At 45.4% G+C, this 18,570-nt stretch overlaps 1 protein-coding gene across 9 annotated transcripts in view; it reads left to right on the forward strand.

Moving 5' to 3' along the window:
• Nucleotides 1-18,570, forward strand: part of Itsn1 (intersectin 1) — a 182,394-nt gene that overhangs the window by 102,770 nt on the left and 61,054 nt on the right. For 5 of the 9 annotated variants that reach the window (XR_009587041.1, XM_021628727.2, XM_021628721.2 and 2 more), the window contains 8 exons: nt 2,857-2,984; nt 5,688-5,914; nt 7,598-7,719; nt 8,598-8,612; nt 13,026-13,273; nt 15,115-15,274; nt 16,200-16,405; nt 17,069-17,151. Coding sequence is in view for 7 of the 9 variants with exons in the window: in XM_021628727.2 (XP_021484402.1) it covers nt 2,857-2,984; nt 5,688-5,914; nt 7,598-7,719; nt 8,598-8,612; nt 13,026-13,273; nt 15,115-15,274; nt 16,200-16,405; nt 17,069-17,151 (1,189 nt within the window). In the remaining 2 variants the exon portion in view is untranslated. The remainder of the gene's footprint in view (nt 1-2,856; nt 2,985-5,687; nt 5,915-7,597; nt 7,720-8,597; nt 8,613-13,025; nt 13,274-15,114; nt 15,275-16,199; nt 16,406-17,068; nt 17,152-18,570) is intronic. The other 4 variants (XR_009587042.1, XM_021628732.2, XM_060370745.1 and 1 more) reach the window with 1 other exon arrangement.

An 18,570-nucleotide genomic window follows, 5' to 3' on the forward strand; every position in this document is an offset into this window, starting at 1 on the left:
CTGCTGTCTCAGAATTAGCAATACTCTATTGCTTCATACAATCTGCAACACCCAAATACAAAGGAAAAAAAAAATCAGAATGCCATTGAGGTGCTCAGGTCACCTTGGTTTCTGTAACGTTGCTTGTGTGTCTCAGCAGTGTTTGACTCAGATGAAATAAATAGCAGAAAATCTTTGCATTTTCCAATCTGGATCATGAGCTGCCAGAGCCTTCTGTTGACGATCTTTGACATCTGTTATTTTGTGGCGCCTACAAGCTCTATTTCTCTGGAGGTGCTGGAGGCTGTAACTTCATTTTGATACTTCTCAAGATAGGTTCAGCCTGATGCCTTTAAAAAGAAATCAGATTCTGAATTTATGGTGTGATTGATACACTGAACTGTTGTTTTTAAAGCTCTCTCATTGGTGTGGTTGTCTTCTGTTGGCTCTTTAAATCACTTCTTGTTGCTTTTTCGTTTTGTGCACTTGCTAAACATCTCTAGTTGCTTCCATCTGTCTGGACTCATTAGCTAGTTTTCAATCTAAGCCTGATTCCTTGAGTTCAATGCAGAAAGGAAATGTGCATAATGCTTGGGAAAGATGCAATCTTTGGTTTGTGCACATCGCCTGTTGGATACACTGGGACATCACAGCCAGTGTCCATCCTGCTTTCACAGTACCTCCTAAGGGTAAATTTCCCCTAGAGAAAATAACTTTCACTTTTTAAATGCATTACCGGGGGCTGAGAAGATAACTTAGTCACTGAAGTGCTTGCCACATAAGCATGAAGACACACAAGCCAGAGGACCTGAGTTTGATCCCCAGTACCCACGAACATCACTAGGTGAGATGCTAGCTTGTGATTGCAATGAAGCACACTCCAGGAGCTCACTCACCTAACTAGCAAGTCCCAGCTTTCAGGGACAAGATAGATGGGGCTGAAGAGATGGTTCTTCCCAAGAACCATTGGGTTCCTTTGCAGACACTCCCATGGCACCTCATAATACTCTGAACTCCTAGTTCCAGGGGACTCACTGCTCTCTCCTGGCCTCCATAGGTACCAGGTGTGCACATGGTGTATGGACATATGTGCAGACGAAACACTCAGAACACACAAAGTCAAAGGATTTAAAACCCCAGGACAGCTCTATAGGAATAGCATGCGAGGTCAGACGCTGGCCTCCACATGCCCATTCCATGCAGTCATACCCACTCTCTTCCTGCCCATATGAACATACATTGCAAATAGGTAAAGAAGACGCTACAGTCAGTTTCCTGAACATCAGATATTTTTCCCCTTTCTCTTAGCACGGCAAGAAGATGGGGAAACTTTGCTGTTGATGAAGTTTAAAATAGAGTTAAATGTAAATCTTTTCATGACTTCTGTGTCCTTGGATAAGGTCTCTGCATTGTGTCAGTGACAGATTAGACAGCCTCTCACTGTGTGTCTTGACTTTGCATCCTGGCCCCTTCCTCGGGACTTTAGGGTTTGATTTAGTGTCACTCCCACAGTTGTTCCTATTGTGTGGTGACACTTAGCTTTAGGCAGGGGTGGGTGAATTGATCTCTTCTGCTTATCTTAAAAATACCAGCTAGAAATCAGTAACCAGATTATCTGTTCTGGTTCTCAGGATTCTTCTTTTCATTACAAGTGCCGAAGCCAGTGTGCTGAGTTTCTGACATAAACCTGTTAGGTTGACACATCCCTATTCCAGTTAGGAAGGGAGTGAAAATGGAATTCTTTTCCCCCACCCAGAGTTGAGGTCCTCTTGTCCATAACAACCTCAGTCATCGAGGGGCTTCATCATTACTTCCCAGTGGCCATTGAATGGCTCTGTTCCCTCCTTAGCTGAGCTGCTACCTCAGGGCTGCTGCCCTCGGGGATGGCCCATGCTGGCCACAGCCAAGCTCTCTCATTCCTCCCCACTGAAACTCCCTCCCTACTGTCCTCCCTCTAGTCCCTGCCACTCTCCCACCCTACTTCTAGTTAAACCTTTTATCCCACTGTTACCTTGTGGAAGCCCAGGGCTGGGCTGAGGTGGAGCCGCCATACCACACCCCCAGCCTAATGTGGGTTTTCACATTTCTGTGTACTTATGCTCCTGATTTTAAGTACTCTATCACAGAATCCATTTGGTTTTCAGTCCGTTAGTGGGAAATTGCCGTCATTTCTTGCTTGCCATGAAATGAGGAAATCCGATCTGGAGAGATCACTATCAAATTGTTAACTTTTCTCTTTGAAACTGGCTGCTGCTTTGGTTTGGGGCAGTTGGCCGCTTCATACATGGATGTTAGAAGAATAGAGGTCCTCCAGTTGTGGTTTGAAAAAAAATAAACCCCAAAGTGTGAAAGTGTGTGTTGGGGTTGGGGGGTGAAGCTCAGGAGTGGAGACTGTTAAATCCATGGACTCTTCTCTCATACGAGTTTTCATGGTGGCTTTTGTGTGAAGTGCTGTGTGTTTTAAAAGCTAAGGGATTTGGTGTGGATTAATTATAGTGACTATAGTTCGATCCATAATAACTGTATCATAAAACCAGCTACCCTCTAGTACTGTTGTGTCTTTCCCAGTGTGGCTCCCCACCACCCTCACAAGAAGGTCCTTTTCAGACAGGAGGCGAGAGTGGGTGAGGGCTGGAGGAGTTCAGTGGTAGAACACCTACCTGCCTGGTATGTGCGAGATCCCAAATTCAATTCCCAGCCCCACAGATACGGAAATGTCATGGGAAAGGACAATGTGTTGTGGCCCGCTGGAATATAATAAGTGAACATTTGTCACCCTGAAAGTCATCTGTCAAATGGCCAGGGCTTCACCACTGGGAGATGTTACTTGCTGATGAACAGCTCATGACATCCACAAACTATCCCGATTCCTTCTAGGAACTAAGAGAAATACATAGTAAGCAGCAGCTCCAGAAGCAGAGGTCCATGGAGGCAGAGCGGCTGAAACAAAAAGAGCACGAGCGGAAAAGCCTAGAGTTAGAAAAGCAAAAGGAAGACGCTCAAAGGTGAGTCTTTGCAGGGCCTATGGAACCACTTAGGAAAAACTGGTATGTGTTCTTTTGTTCTTCCTGTCTCCAAATGATTACTGGACCATGTCTGTGTGGGCAAACAGACGTGAGCACGTATAAATCTCTGCATATGTAAGTGCCCCCTGAAGTTTTCGGTTAGTTCCCAGTGCTCTCCTTTGTAGATAATGGAAGTAGACTAGGAAATTGGGACACTTGGTTAGTTCATTTGCATGCCAATGACCAAAATAGGTTTCCAGTTCACAGCCTTTTAATAGCAGTGATAGTCAGTGTGCTTGGTTTGAAAGCGAAGCCCTGAGTGTACTCCCCACCAGCTTCTCCAGCAGGACCAGGACTGCGCCTCTTCGGCTTTTTTCTTCTTTATTGCAACTGCAAATTGAACTTGAGTACAAAAGGCTAAGATCTGTCATCTCTGCTTAGAACACAAACTCTTTTTTATGTTTCTGTTCGGACATCTGTGCCTGCTGTCTTGTTTTCCCACGTAACATTCTGTAGTCATTGTAGAAATTTGTTTGCTACTATTGTGTCTCTGCTTCTGGTCAAGGGTATGTGTTGATTTTAGAGTTCAGGAAATAAGAATGACCAGATATCCCAGGGGGTGCTACACACTCTAAAGATGGGTTATTGACATGACATTGGGAAGAGTTGGACGCTAGGCACGTTGGGTGAGCCATGCTTGGTAGGTACTGAGTTCAGCAAGCCTGCAAAGGTCAGGGCACATAGGATTCTTTGAGCTTGCTTTGTGTTTGTATGTTTTTATTTTTAATGCCAGCGATCTCATAACAGTTCATTGGACTGGGCTCTTTCTCATTTATCATGCTTTTTTTTCTTTGCCCACGCATTCATGCAGGCTTGTGTCACTGGGTTTGTGGGGGTGAGAGAGCATCTTGCAAGAGCAGGTTCTCTTCTTCTGTCTTGTAGGTTCTTCAGCTCAAACTTAAGTGGGCAGACTTAGATACAAGTGCCTTTATCAGTGAGCCATCTCTCTGGCCCCCAATTGTCATAGCTTATGAAATGCTTTCATTACTAATGCTGCAACTTGAAACTATGCTCCTACAGAGAATAAATAAACTGAAAACATAATATAGAAAATACCATTCTACAAATAAAATATGTAATATATATTCTAACTATAAAGCTAAATAGTACCCAAAACTTAACTTCAGAAATCTCTTTTTTTACCTTCCAATAAATGTACTAATAAATTTTAATAAATAAATGTAATAATAAATTCTAATAAAAATTTTTTAAGTAGGGGTTATTGAGTCAGGGTTTTGCTATGTAGCCCTGGCTATCTTGGAACTCGAGATGTAGACCAGGCGGGCCTTGAACTCAAAGAGACCCTCCTGCCTTTGCCTCCAGAGTGCTGGGATCAAAGGTGTGCGCCACCACACCTAGACTTTTTATGCTTTTGAAGAGATATTTTAGGCCTGTGCCGGGCGCTCCCGGTGCTTTGACGCCATGAGAGGGTGCTGGATCCTGTAGCTCTGGAGTCACAGGTGGCTGTTGAGCTGTCCTGGGCTACTGGGAACTGGATGAGCCCAGCAAGAGCCGCAAGTGCTTGTAGCCTCCTCGCCAGCCCCAGAGGTCACTTAATCTGGTTCACTTTGAGGATTGGGAGCAACATCTCTATAGTGTGGTGCCTCCTGCCTAGGGAGGAACTGCAGAACTCTTATGTACTCACTTAAGCAGGATCCATTCACAGCATTTTGGATATTCTCCATTTGCATAAAGTTTATGTTCATCTGTGTTCTGTGGCTTATTTGTTTTTTTTTTTTTTTGTAGTTTAATATCAGTGTCAATCAATTGTATCAGTTAATGTCAATTGAGGTGTACTTTTATTAGTCTTACAGCTATTTTATGAAGTACATCACAATTTTCTTTCCGTATTATCATTTATTCCAATTCATTCAATTTGTGTCCTGGCTGTGGCCCTCTCCCCCATCTCATCCCAATCCCACCCACCCTCCTTCTTCTCCCTCTATGCTTTTCCCCTAGTCCACTGATAGGGGAGGTCCTCCTCCCCTTCTATTAGACCCTAACCTATCAGGTCTCATCAGGACTGGTTGCATTGTCTTCCTCTGTGGACTGGTAAGACTGCACACCGCCCCTGATCAGAGAGCCTGCCACTGAGTTCATGCTAGAGAAAGTCCCTGCTCCTTTTACTAGGGACCCCACTTGGACACTGAGTCTATGGACTATATCCGAGCCCAGGTTTTAGGTCCTCTCCATGCATTGTCCTTGTTTGGGGTGTCAGTCTCTTCAGGGTCCCCAGGGCTCAGTTTTTATGGCTCTGTTGGTCTCCTTTTGGAGCTCCTGTCCCCTCCAGGTCTTTCTGTCTCCCCATTCTTTCGTAAGATTTCTTGCACTCTGCCCAAAGTTTGGCTATGAGTCTCAGCCTCTGCTTCCATACCTTGATCAGTAGAGTCTTTCAGAGGCCCTCTGTGGTAGGCTCCTGTCCTGTTCCCTGTCTTCTCCTGCTTCCGATGTCCATGTGTTTTTTAAAATCATGTGATTTCATTTTTTCCCCAAGAACTGTTTTGTGGAGTCCATTGTCTGTGAAGAGCAGCGTTCCCTTGATGTCCAACCTCTCTGAGGGAGCTTGGTGAAAGGGGTTGTGGGGGAGGGGCAGACTGCTGAGTGAGCTACTTTCTTGCTGTAATCAAGCATCTTTGTTGGCAGCTGTGTTCAGGGAAGGGACAGGCAGTGGCTGGAGCACGTGCAGCAGGAAGAGCAACTGCGGCCCCGGAAATCACACGAGGAGAGCAAACTGAAAAGGGAAGACAGTGTCAGAACGAAGGAGGGCGAAGAGAGAGCCAAACCAGAAGTACAAGACAAGCCGGGTCGGCTTTTCCATCCACACCAAGAGGCAGCTAAGCCAGCTGTCCAGGCACCCTGGTCTAGCACAGGTATCAGGAGGGGCTGAGCCTGTTCCGACGTAGCGCTCTCATGTGATGCACCAGGTTCTGTCACTGTCTCTCCCCCAGAGCCCCTGAGCAATGCCTGTCTTGAGTACTGGTTTTTGAGACAGACAGGTTCTCAGTCTGCAGACTAGGCTGGCTTCAGACTCAGAGATCTGCCTGCCTCTGCCTCCATGCTGTGATTAAAGAAGTGTGTCACCGTGCCCAGCTTGCTTACATTCATAGAGCTGGGATGTCTGTTTCTGTCTAGATACTAGAGCTCTTTACTCCCCAGGTGTTCAGGCAGCCCCTCTGATATCCAGGAACCCTATGCAGACCTGACCCAAGTGGCATGAACTCCATTATCAAACCCTACTTGAATGTATGTTACAAATGTTGAAATGTTATTTTTCAAAAATCACTTACTATTTCTGTAGTTTTTTATGTTCCTCTGAAATTGCTAAGCTGTTTCAACTAGTTTTGTCTACACCAGGTTTTGTGCCTCTTGAAAAGTGTAAGTTTGGTTTTTTTTTTTTTGCTCTTTTAATACAACTTGCCTCTTTAAAATATTAAATAAATAAAAGGCCAACTCATTTGGGCAAAGTTAACTAATAAAAGCTGTGCCTTAGGTAATTATCAGGTGCAAGTGAAATTTATTTTCAAGTTTCTTAACCACTGTGATATACAGAAAGCAGCAAGCACCATGACGCTGTCTTGTAAAGGTTTACTTGCTGCCTGAGCACATGGTGGCCTGGAAGCGAGGGAAGCCAGGTGTAGTGTGGGGTCAGGAGCCATCCCTTCCTGCAGTGCTGTAGTGCCAGGAGAAGAACATGAACTTGGGCATGTAGGAGGGTCCAGGGCTCTGATGGTTTTCCTGTGGTCTGGAGAGGAACTCACTGTGCACCTCAGGGGTTGTCCGTTCCTGTGCTTCCTCTCAGTGTGACCTAAGGGTCAGTTTTTCTCCGTGGGTCAGTACCTTTGCATCTCACATAGGTCAAGGCTAAACAAGATCAAGTAACACCTCACTGCTCTTCAGATAAGGTCATATCAGGTTACTTGTGGCTTGTGCATAGAAAAATTCAGAGGGCTGTAATTAGAACCTGAATGTATTTTACATGTTTTCATTTGAGTTAAAGTCTAAATTATTTTCATTTGGATTCACCTGTGGGCTCATTCATTCCCCAGAAATGCAGAAGACTCTGTTCCCCGGGGTCATGAGGAGATTATGTGAGGTCAGCGCTTAGGTTCATGTAATCTTAAGTGTGCCCCAAAGACCAGCATTTGCCTGTTTGTGTGGAAAGTTGCCTTTCTCTTCCTCTTCCCCTGCAAGAATGATCTCTGGCCGATCTGCTGTCATCTTCAAGCAACGCCCTGGGTGGGGAGCAGGGCCTGCTGATGATTTACAGATGTGCATTGTTGGAGCACACCCCAAGAGGCAGAGAAAGGCTCTCTGGCAGCCTTGCCCACGGCACTCAGTTCTGGCAACTTGTTTGTGGAGAGTCTCCTAATGAACTCTCAGTGGTCCTAGGCGCCCTGTCAGATTCCATTCTCCTTTGGCATTCAGTGTGGGTTTCAGAAAGTCTTTGAATGGGTGGAAATATTTTGAATATAAGGTATATTGTAGTACTAACAGCTGTTAGCCCTGGCATCCGTCAGTGCTTCCTGTAATATGTCCCTCCTTTTCCCAAACAGAGAAAGGTCCGATTACAATTTCTGCACAGGAGAATGTGAAAGTGGTGTATTACCGAGCACTGTACCCCTTCGAATCTAGAAGTCACGATGAAATCACCATCCAGCCAGGAGATATAGTCATGGTAAGGAAGATGGCTGCCAGTGTGTGTGACATATTGGCATCTGCCCTCTTTTTTTCGCTTTGTTGCACAATTAGGAAATCTCCAACAATCGTCAAATCCAAGGATACAGGCTTGAGGTCTTTGAAGCAGAAACTCAACCTTCTTTCCTGTTTATCAGAATGAAAGTTCTGTTTCAAAAGTGTTGTCTTAATAGCACTTTAAATACAATTACTGAAGACAATGTTCATATTACACCCTTAGCATATTTTTAATTCTATCAATTGACTGATAGTGTCTAAGGTAGACTACTTAACATAGTAGGAAGAGTCTTTAAGAAATAGTTACAAATGCAGAATTCCTTTGTTTACAGCTGCCCGTGATAATGTGTAGACCTTTGAGCCAAAGTGTTTGGGGCTGTTTGGTTTTGTTTTTTAAGTAATGAATTAAACATAGAGAATCTAAATTGCTATTTATAAAATTTTAAAAAAATGGCCAGTTTTGCTTTGTTGTAGTTTTTACTTTGTGTGTATGAACAACTCAATACAGTCTAAGAGTTGTAACATTATAAGAACTAGTTTTAAGACAAGAACAAAGCATTATGGTTGCTCTAAATTATTTTCTAAATGACACAAATTTCTTGATTAACTTAGAAGTAATTGAAAGTTAAGAACTGAGACAAATATGTTTTTATCCTAGGGTGATTTGTGCTTTAATGAGAAACTAAGGGGGACCTACAGTCCCGGCAGCTGCACTGTCCCTACAGTGACACCAGCTCCTTTCCTGGGTTGGCTAACTTACCCCTGGTTTGATTCAGTGAGTGGCAGGTAGATGTGCTGTAAGGTCAACATTTCATTAAACATCTTTTGCCTTGCTTTTAAACCTTTGCTTTCCTGGTGGAGGTTAAAGGGGAATGGGTAAGTGACCCCTGTCAGGAAGTCTGCCTCCCACTCTATGTCTTGTTCTTTACATCACCTTAATTCTGTGTAAGTGAGCAGGTCTTTGGATGTTGTGGCAGTGGAAGCATGTTGGGGTTCATACCACAGGGTTGTGCTTAAAAGAGAAGTGTATATTGTGAGGGTTTGTGTGCTAGTTTCTCCTTGTTGGACTCTAGAGATCAGCTCTGTACTTGTCAAGTTTCCACCTAATGCCAGGAGTTCCAGGTGGATTCAACTTAAAATCAAACACTTGAAACTTTTTCTTTTAAAAGAGATTAGAATGATTCCCTGGCTTACAAAGCCCTACTTACTTACATACTTACTTGACACAGGACGTATGTAAGTGTCTCATATAGCTCAGGCCGCCCCCAAGCTCACTATGTAGCCAAGACTAGTCTTACACTCTTGATTGTCCTGCTTCCACCTCCTGAGAAACATGAGCATGAAGACAGCAGAGACTGACAAGTTAGTTGTCGACCTCTTGTCCTCGCATAGTCCAGGCTCAGGTCACTTTCATCAGTACCGTGTCCATCTGCTTCTCAGATTCCTCAAGATTTCTTTGAAGGCAGCAGGCTTACACTTTAGTCATGAGAGAACCCTTGGAATATGAGGAGTCTTGCTGGGAGTTGGGGAGTCCTTACAAATACTTGGCTTTTAGAATCTCTTTGCTTTAAGACCAGTTTGCTCCCAAACTGTGTTTTCATTGTTAGCAGTTTAATGTGCCATCTTGTGTGTTGTCATCTGAATGTGATTATACAAAGAAATAGAAGACATTGTCTGCCACTTGGATATTTAGATCCTTTTTGGAAAAAGCATGAGAAACGATGACCTCAGTCTGTGATGACGTTTCTTGTGACTGTAACCTAGCAATTTAAAGAGGGAAGGAATCTGGACGAGGGTGGGCCCTCCAGAGGCTGCTTAGTTTCGCATTTCCCCCGTGCGTGAGGCTCATCGCAATAGCAGTAAAAGACTGAATGGCCTCTCTTCTAGTATGGAGGTCGCCGTCCCCGGGGGAGGAAGTGTGATGTTTGTTATGCATTGCCCAAGCAATGGGATAAGCAAGGAGAGGAACGGCACTCACTGCCATGTCTGTTAAGATTAATGTGAGGAAAGCACCAGCTGGACATCTGAAGCGGGGGGGCAGGCGGGTGTAGCATCAGGTATATCAGGGTTGCTCAGGGAGTTTCAAGAGTAACTGTGATGGCAAGTGGCTCAGCGTGTAAGTGAGCTTGCCACGCAAGCCCGACCCTAAGCAGTTTGACCTCTGTAACCACAGAAAAGTGGAAGGGTAGCATCAACTCCACAAAGCTGTCCTCTAGCTTTCACATGCCCCCTACCCACCACGCCCCTTTCAGAGCCGAGGGAGGCAACAGTCTGCTGCTGTGGACAGTCTGAAGCAGCCCCATATCCCACTGGCATTAAACAAAAACATGTTTGCATAACATAACTGAGTTTTCAAAGAAACCAAAACTCCCATGCTTCAACCTCCCCTGAAACCAAGTTGGAAATTTAAGAGAAGCCAAAGCTGTCTAAAGGAATGCTGGCCCCTATGCATGCAGCCATTGAGTTCTAGCTTTAACCAAACTGATTTAAATCTGAACTGACCACTGTACACATCCGACTGCCATAGCCAGCAGGCGCCACGTGCAGGGTGCAGTTAAGACTGTCCTGTCGACCAGCTCTGAGCGCCAATTCCATGATGCTCTAGCAGAGTTACTCCCAAAGAAACAGGGATTAGTTGGATAGAATTGGTTAGATAAATTATATTAAGACCAAATTGTTCATTAGAAAAGAATGAGAATCCCCCTTAAAACCCACCAGCGGGTGAGTATACTTTGTGTAAAAGTCCATGTCTCAGCTTGCCATGTACAAAATCTATGTGCTTAACCTCTTGGTCTGTCATAGTCTCACATTTTTTCAAGATTGGATTGGCATTTGGGGCAAAGTTTTTAAACCCAAGAAGACATGTCTCTCATTTTCGTGTTGACCCTTTGTTTTTTAAGTGGTTAATTTGTTAAGACTGAATTCTTGCTGCCTGCTCTGGACCTTAATCGTAGTTGTTTAAGTGGATGGATCCTATGAGAGTAAGTTCATATTGGGACTGTGTCTGGGCCATTGTTGAGAGCAGTAAGTTTCCTTGATTAAAGGTGAAGCCCATGATGATCTCATCATGGCCTTGGAGATGGGAGCTCTTGTTGGTGAAGCTGAATCTGAGCTCAGGGTCCCTCTCTCGATCCTGAGGATTCTCAGAGTTGAAGCAGGATTTCTGCCCTTGCTTGCTGGCAGACTGGTGTGGTTTCTTGATTGGGCAGGGTGGGACAGTGCCTCTGGATTTCTGATCTAATTCCTTGTGTTCACCCAGAGTGTCATTAACTAGACAGAGGTGTGACAGTGGATCCTAGGTCGTGGTGAGATAAAGCAGTTGGCATTGTGGTGGTGAAAGATCCAGATAGGTAACAATAGGATACTAAATGGGTTCCTAAAGGAAGTGACCCTGGCAAGAAGATCAACCAGAGGTGCCAGATTCCAGATAGGCTTCCAGAGCAGAGAACCGAAACTTGTTTAGCGTGAACTAGGTTGAACTATGTACCAGGACCAAAGTCCAGATAAGAGAACATCCTATACAAGTCAGAGTTGGATTTCAAAAATTTGCATTGTTAAACTTCCTTATGTGCTAGAGTTACAAAGATTTAGCAGAAGCCAGGAGTGGTGGTGCACACCTTTAATCCCAACATTTGGGAGGCAGAGGCAGGCAAATAATCTGAGTTCCAGGCTGCCCTGGTCTGCAGAGTAAGTTCCAGGACAGCGAGGGCTACACAGAGAAACCTGGTCTTGAAATCAAAACAACAACAAAGATGTATCCAGACTAACATGGGCATATTATAGACAAAGAAGACGAGTCATCCAGAAGATCAACTTGTCCAGTTTGTACAGTGAATAGCTACAGAACCTGTATTTAAATTTGAGGTGGTCTAAATGCAGGGCTGTTCATCATTATATTCAACAGTCCTTTGTGTTTGACATAAACTCCTAACTTGCTCCCACCTGACATTTCCTAAGTTGGAGGTCGGAGACCTTAGCTATCGAACCTACGCAGGGTGCTGGTGTGCTTAGAAGCAGCTGTGTTTCCAGTGCCCAGCAGGTGCAGCGTGCGGTGATGCCCTCGGTAAACATAAACCAGGAGCGCAGAGCAGCCCATCATATGAGGTCAGCGTCATAGTGAGTCCAAGTAAAAGAGCACGGTCGTTGCAAGCCCTTCTGTAGAGGAACAGCTGGGGCTGCCCTGGAAAGGGAAGAGCCAAGCAGTGGAGGGAAGTGAATAGAATGTACTTGTGTCGGTGTGAGTGTGAGCAACAGTAAACTAGCCCCCTGAGGGGAGTCCTCCTTTCTCTAAAGCGGAGAATTCTCAGCCCTAAATGTTAGTTTTGGAGAGATGGCTCAGCGGTTAAGGACCAGGTGGACGCAGGTTTGGTTCAGGCTCTCTGTGTAGATGTCCTGTCTTCTTGTGGTTCTGAGATGTCCGTGAGGTGTCCGACGGTCTTAGCTGCAGGCTACCTGTGTGCGCATGTCTGCTACCTGTGTGCGCAGGAGTGGAACAGGCGTGACTCTGGTCCTGGAGCCTGCCTTCTACCATCTCCCATTGCTCAGAGGCTAGTGAGGTGTAACTATAGAGATTTGTAGGATGACTTGAGCCATTTTGAATGCTTCTTTGGGGACAGAATTAAGATTAGACACAAGCATTAAATGCACTTGGCATAGTAGATGACTCCTCTGAAATTTTTAAACAGAAGACTCTATTCTTTGTGGAATTTTGTGGATTTTAAAATTTAGTTTGTGCAAAAGAAATCATAGTCTCACTAAAACTGATGTAAATATGCACTTCTTCATTTCCTCATCTAGTATCTGTGGCGCTCTTAAATAACTAAACACATGGGTCAGCTTTACTTCCCAGCAAAATTAGCTATGGCTGTTGCCCTTGTCCATGCTGAATAAATGCTCAGTTAGTGGAGGTTTTTCGAGTACTAACTTAATGTTGGTTGCACTCTTTTTTGAAATACTAAACCCAAGTCAAATTTTTTTTAGTAATTACATGACTTCCTGAGTAATGAAGCCTGTCAGATGGACTCAAAATTCAGATATCTGACACTTTGAATTAGATGTCTAAGGACCTCGGGCTCTTTACCTCGGCTCTCCTTAGGAAATCAGGGAAGAAAAGCCAGAATAAGAACATGGGTTACAGGGCTTGCCACTTTCCTGAGGACTAAGATAAAGAAACATCTGTACAGTGTGTCACTCTGGGGCGGGAGCTTGCGGCTCTGTTGTAGTGAAATGATTGATATGTTCGAGGGTTGATTGCTTTCTGTTTAAATGAAACATTGTGACTTCCCACAGGTGGATGAAAGCCAAACTGGAGAACCAGGATGGCTTGGAGGAGAATTAAAAGGAAAAACAGGATGGTTCCCTGCAAACTATGCAGAGAAGATTCCAGAAAATGAGGTTCCCACTGCAGCCAAACCAGTGACCGATCTGACAACTGCCCCTGCCCCCAAACTGGCTCTGCGTGAGGCCCCTGCTCCTTTGCCAGTGACCTCTTCTGAGCCCTCTACAACCCCCAACAACTGGGCAGACTTCAGTGCCACGTATGTGTTAATATGCTGTCTTTGACAGTTTTGAAATCTAAGCTTACTCATCTTTCTCCTTCCAGTTTGTAGAGTCTTGACATGTTCCTCTTTGAAAGGGAGATGGTGTGTGTTCATGACCCTTTCCTCTGGCTGGCCTACTGCCAACTTGGGGTTCTTGGCCTCTGAACTAGGTTTAATAATACCATTGCCAAAAAGTGATTTATCAGGGTGCAAACTGAAGCCAGCTATGTTTTCTTCCATCATTTACATGTATCTTTCATTTGGGGAGAAGAAATGGAGAACTACAACTTCCTAATAATCTGTGCTGACATTTATGTCAGTCAGCAAAACAGTTCAGTTATTTCCTGCAGGCTGGGAAATGACACTGTTATGTTAGCCAGGAACAAAAATTGCAATCAGTCATGTGGTTTGGAATAAGACGAAAAGCTGTTTCTAGAGACACTTTCTGCTGAGTGAATGCACAGTGTAGAGAAAGATGCATGCTCTTGCCCGCTGTGGGTCCTTTGCCCTGGTCATCAGGAAATGGCGTTCGGCAAACAGCATGTAAGCAGAGGTTTCAGATGATAGACAAAGCCACTGCCTAGACTTCTGTTTGTAGTTGTCTTACATGTGACTTACATGTGCAGTTGTCCAGATAGATTTCACACTAGTGTACAGTAAGTTATGAATAAGAAAAGGTGTTAATTTTTTTCGAGCTGAATGAATAGCACATTGAAGGCAAGCAGTCGAGCCATATTTTTAGAGAAAGATTAGGCAGAACAAATGGAGAGAAGGAGAGTAATGACCACGGACAGGAAGAAGTGGAGGAAAGGGCATGAGAAATCACAAGGAGCTCCTACATGCGTGATCAGGTAAAGGGTGAGAGTGCAGCAGTCACCGCTATGGAGGGAGCCATCCATTGAGCTCTAATCAGACTCCCTGCCTGTTTCGGTTTTGCTTGAAAAGCTCTGGACTATCAAAATGGAGCTCTGGTTAAAATATAGAATTGGTACCATGGTTGGTTGTCTCAAACTCATCACATACTCTTGAGCTTCTCCTAAGGCCCTTCCATGTGCTAGGATTTTAGGTGCGCACTACCATGCCTACCGTCCGTGCTGGTGGGGACGGAATCTGGGGCTTTGTGCGTGAAGGCAGCTCCAGTCCCAACCCCCATGTTTGGGGTTGGTCTGTTTCTTCTGTGAACCAGATCACTAGCCCTCTCTTAAGAACTCTGTGGCATACCAGTCTTCTGCTGTAGGTAAAAGCATCTTTCCAAACCCAAAAAAACAAGATGCAGAGTCTCAGGAGGACTTGTTCTGATTTTGACATTTGCTCATAGGTCTATAAAGATATAGCAGAACGTGGCATTCAGCCCTGCACCCAAACAGATGAGCTTATCTGAAAGCATAAAATCACAATGTTGTGCTGTCCTGAGAGGGCAGGCAGCTGGTACGCTGGGTGTGCCACTTGGGGTCACCATGGTCCCAGGGCATCTGGAAGGAGGTTGTTGTGAGACACACAGGACTGGGACCTGGGTGCCAAGCTGCGGTTGTCTCTGCGGGCACACTCCTTCCCTCCTCTCTGAGCTACTGCTGCGGTAGGTCCCGCAGCTAACAGTGTGTCAGGGTGCTTGCTGTTCTAGAGAGGACCGCTGAGAGGAAAAACAGCGCTCTAGTTGGCCTGAGGAGCGTTGCTAGTGTGTGTGGCAGAGTCAAACCTACGCCCAGCATTCTTTCCTCCTCTCCGTACCTAGGTGGAAAAGCCACATGAATAGCATGGATTTCTGTTACCCAGGGTGTGGGTGTGGATGTAGTGCTAGGGCACCAGGAAGTGCTTATCACGTGTGCTTTTCCTTCTAGGTGGCCCAGCAGCACAAATGAGAAACCAGAAACAGATAACTGGGATGCGTGGGCAGCGCAGCCTTCTCTTACTGTTCCCAGTGCTGGCCAGTTAAGGCAGAGATCGGCCTTCACTCCCGCCACAGCCACTGGCTCCTCCCCATCTCCCGTCCTGGGCCAGGTACGGCAGTGAGGAGAATATTCAGACTGGGTATTTCGTTTTGTTTTAAAATAGATCGTAAGTATCTATTTTGAGTGTGTGTTTTATTTTAGAATAGATACTCAGTGCTCACCTGCCTTTGCAGCCCTGTCTTGTGTTCTACCCCTCCATGAGCCGAGGCTGCCCACAGCCCCTGGTCCTGCTTCTCCTCCTGGACCACTTGCCCTGCAGTCGGCGCACCAGCTCGAGGCCTTTGCCTGTGCTGGCCTTTGGCCTGGAGTGCGCTTCGGTGGCCCTAACTCCCAGAACCCTTCTTGCCCTTCTAGACATGGCTCCAGTGCCTCTTCCGCTGAGAAACTGTCCCTGGTGCCCCAAGGCAGGGTTCATCCTTTTCTCGCTGAGCCTACAGGGAGCCTACTGCGTAGGGTGTTTCACTTCACCAGGTGATATCCTTAGCTGTTTCTATCTCTTCCTTGCACACTAAGTCCTTTACCAGAGGGTATTTATAGCACCTCAAGGTTAATAAAATGCTTTATCCAAATTATGTGGAGAGAACAGGAATGCTGTTTCTTTCACCCTTATCATCTCACTGTGTCTGGAATTATGGGAAATCAAACAAGCATAGTCCAGTGTGCGGCCTGTTTGTGTGTGTTCACCCAAACTGAAATAGCAGTCAACTCCTGACATATCTGCCCTACTGCACTGAAATACAAGAGACACCGGCTGGTGCAGTGGAAGACGTACAGCCTGATGGGGGTTCTGGGAATGGCTGGCAGGTGTTTGTCTCCGTGTTTGAAATGAGCAGTTGCCGAGGAGCCGCGGTGTCTAGCACTGGTGCTGGCTCAGACAGTGTCCTCTGTGGCTGGGTGCGCCCTCTGTGCTCGCCTGTCTGGGTTGGCAACAAGCTGCGGTGTAATCACGGGTCCTTTATGTCATCCCACACAAGGGTGAAAAAGTGGAAGGGCTGCAAGCGCAAGCCCTGTATCCTTGGAGAGCCAAAAAAGACAACCACCTAAATTTTAACAAAAACGACGTCATCACCGTTCTGGAGCAGCAAGACATGTGGTGGTTTGGAGAAGTTCAAGGTCAGAAGGGTTGGTTCCCCAAGTCTTACGTGAAACTCATTTCAGGGCCCGTAAGGAAATCCACAAGGTATTTTTATTTATCTGCTTCTATTTGATGAAAACAGTATTAGAAATGATTGTTTGTGCTAGTTACGATTCATGGATGGGCACTGCAGGCTGATTGTCCTCTGAAAAGCTAGAATGTGTCTCTGAAGTACGGAAAGTGAGCCTGTTCCCATGAGCCACCGTTCCCCTCAGCTGGGAAGCCTGTACGTCATGTTCTGCATTGACGCGTATAAGAATCCCTGGATAGTTTGGGAATTGTGGCTCTTTATGCTTAGTTCCCAGTACATTTCCAAATGCATGCAAATACTGAATCAAGGCATTTGGGGAAGTAATTTGAAGAATGAACAAATGGCTTTCTTCATAAGTGCCTGCATGTAGCACAGAACTCATGAGGTCATTATTGATTATTCTAGCATATAAAGATGTTCCAGCCCCTAGCGGATACCCCCCATGGCACCTTCTGGTCAACCCTGGGTCGGCTGGCATGATCTTGCGTGGCTAGCGTTGCAAGTGGAACAGACCTCAGGGTGGACTTGGTGGCTCGTGCCTCTGCGCCCTTTCTGTGTTCTAACCCAGCAGCAGTTACTGCTGCAGCTGTGGGTTGTTCAGAGCTGTCAAAGAGAAAGCAGTGTTTGGTGTTTTCAGAGGAGAATTAAAATGCTCTTTTCTTCCTCCCTTCCTACAGCATCGACTCTGGCCCCACTGAAAGTCCTGCCAGCCTAAAGCGAGTGGCTTCCCCAGCAGCCAAAGCAGCCATCCCTGGAGAAGGTGAGGACCTGAGTGTGTTAAGCTCTTTAGAGGGCAGGGGACATTATTCAGTGCAGACTGTAAATGTTCATAATGACCAGATTCACTTTGAAATAGGCCATTAGTTTTTGTCCAGCCTCCTGAATGCTGTGGTAAAAAATGTTGAGCTCTTTTTACACACTGCTTTATGAAGTCCTTTCAAAATAGTGTGAGAGGCATTGATCATCCAAAACTGGATTCTCTGATTCTCTCTGGCCATGAGAGGAGTCCATTGCATTCCCTACAGATCAAGGGCTGAGCGTATGTCAGTCATGACCATGCTTCCCCCGTAGCAGCCTCTGATTCACGTGGATGGCTGTGCTGCCTTCAAACCGACTGCATAATTCAGGGAAGCCCCGGAACACCAGGAGTGGTGCACGGCAGCTGAGGCAGGAGATCGCTCTCTGCCCTATGTGAATAACCAAGCCGGACTATTTATGCATGCAACAGTTCATTACACCAATAATGAATTTCCTTTTCCCTTTGCTATTTGTTATACGGCATAATCCCAGATATCAGATGCCAGGCTATGGAAGGTATTATCTAAAAGTTTTTAAAATGAGCCACACCTCCACAACCGAGGCCTCACTGGTCTCCATGCTCACTGCAGCTATCACGTGGTACCAGCTGCCAGTGCCACCTGAGGTAGGCACCTTTGCGGCAGTGCCGCAGATGCTGTGGTTACAGGCGACAGTGGAGGTGTGTAGCGGTCCCCTCACAGGGTCTGGAGTACCTTGTGTAAAGGGCGTGCTTGGTATGCTGCAGTAAAGTGTTGTGTCCCTTAGAGGCTTTGCTCATGGAAGATAGAATTCTTGGAACAATTCCTTCATTGGAGGCAGCGAAATGAAGGGTTAGTGGTTCAGACTCCCAGGAACAGAGTTCAAGTCCAACCTTTTCCACATAACTGTTATTATTTATGTTTACATGAATATATGTATTTTATTATATGAACTCTATTAGGATAGTCATCTTTACACATTCACATTTTCTTAATTATTTTTTTAAGATTTATTTATTATGTATACAATGTTCTGGCTGCATGTGTGTCTGTACACCAGAAGAGGGCACCAGATCTCACTCTAGATGGTTGTGAGCCACCATGTGGGAATTGCTGGGAATTGAACTCAGGACCTCTGGAAGGACAGCCAATGCGCTTAACCTCTGAGCCATCTCTGCAGCCCCTTGCTAATTATTTTAGCACTATTAGAACAAATAAAAAATCTCTTTAGATATAACATGTCTTCAGCCTAATTAAAAGCAAATATTACCTCTTTAACAAAACAACAACAGTAAAAACTTAGTGTGTTATGTGTAATCAGGTCTCACTAGTGGGGAAGAATTTATATTTTGCTCTCTTGTAGTAATTACATGATCTCAGTCTTACTTCAACTTTCTCATCTG

The sequence above is a fragment of the Meriones unguiculatus genome, chromosome 17, assembly GCF_030254825.1.
Source record: "Meriones unguiculatus strain TT.TT164.6M chromosome 17, Bangor_MerUng_6.1, whole genome shotgun sequence".
NCBI classification, from domain to species: Eukaryota; Metazoa; Chordata; class Mammalia; order Rodentia; family Muridae; genus Meriones; species Meriones unguiculatus.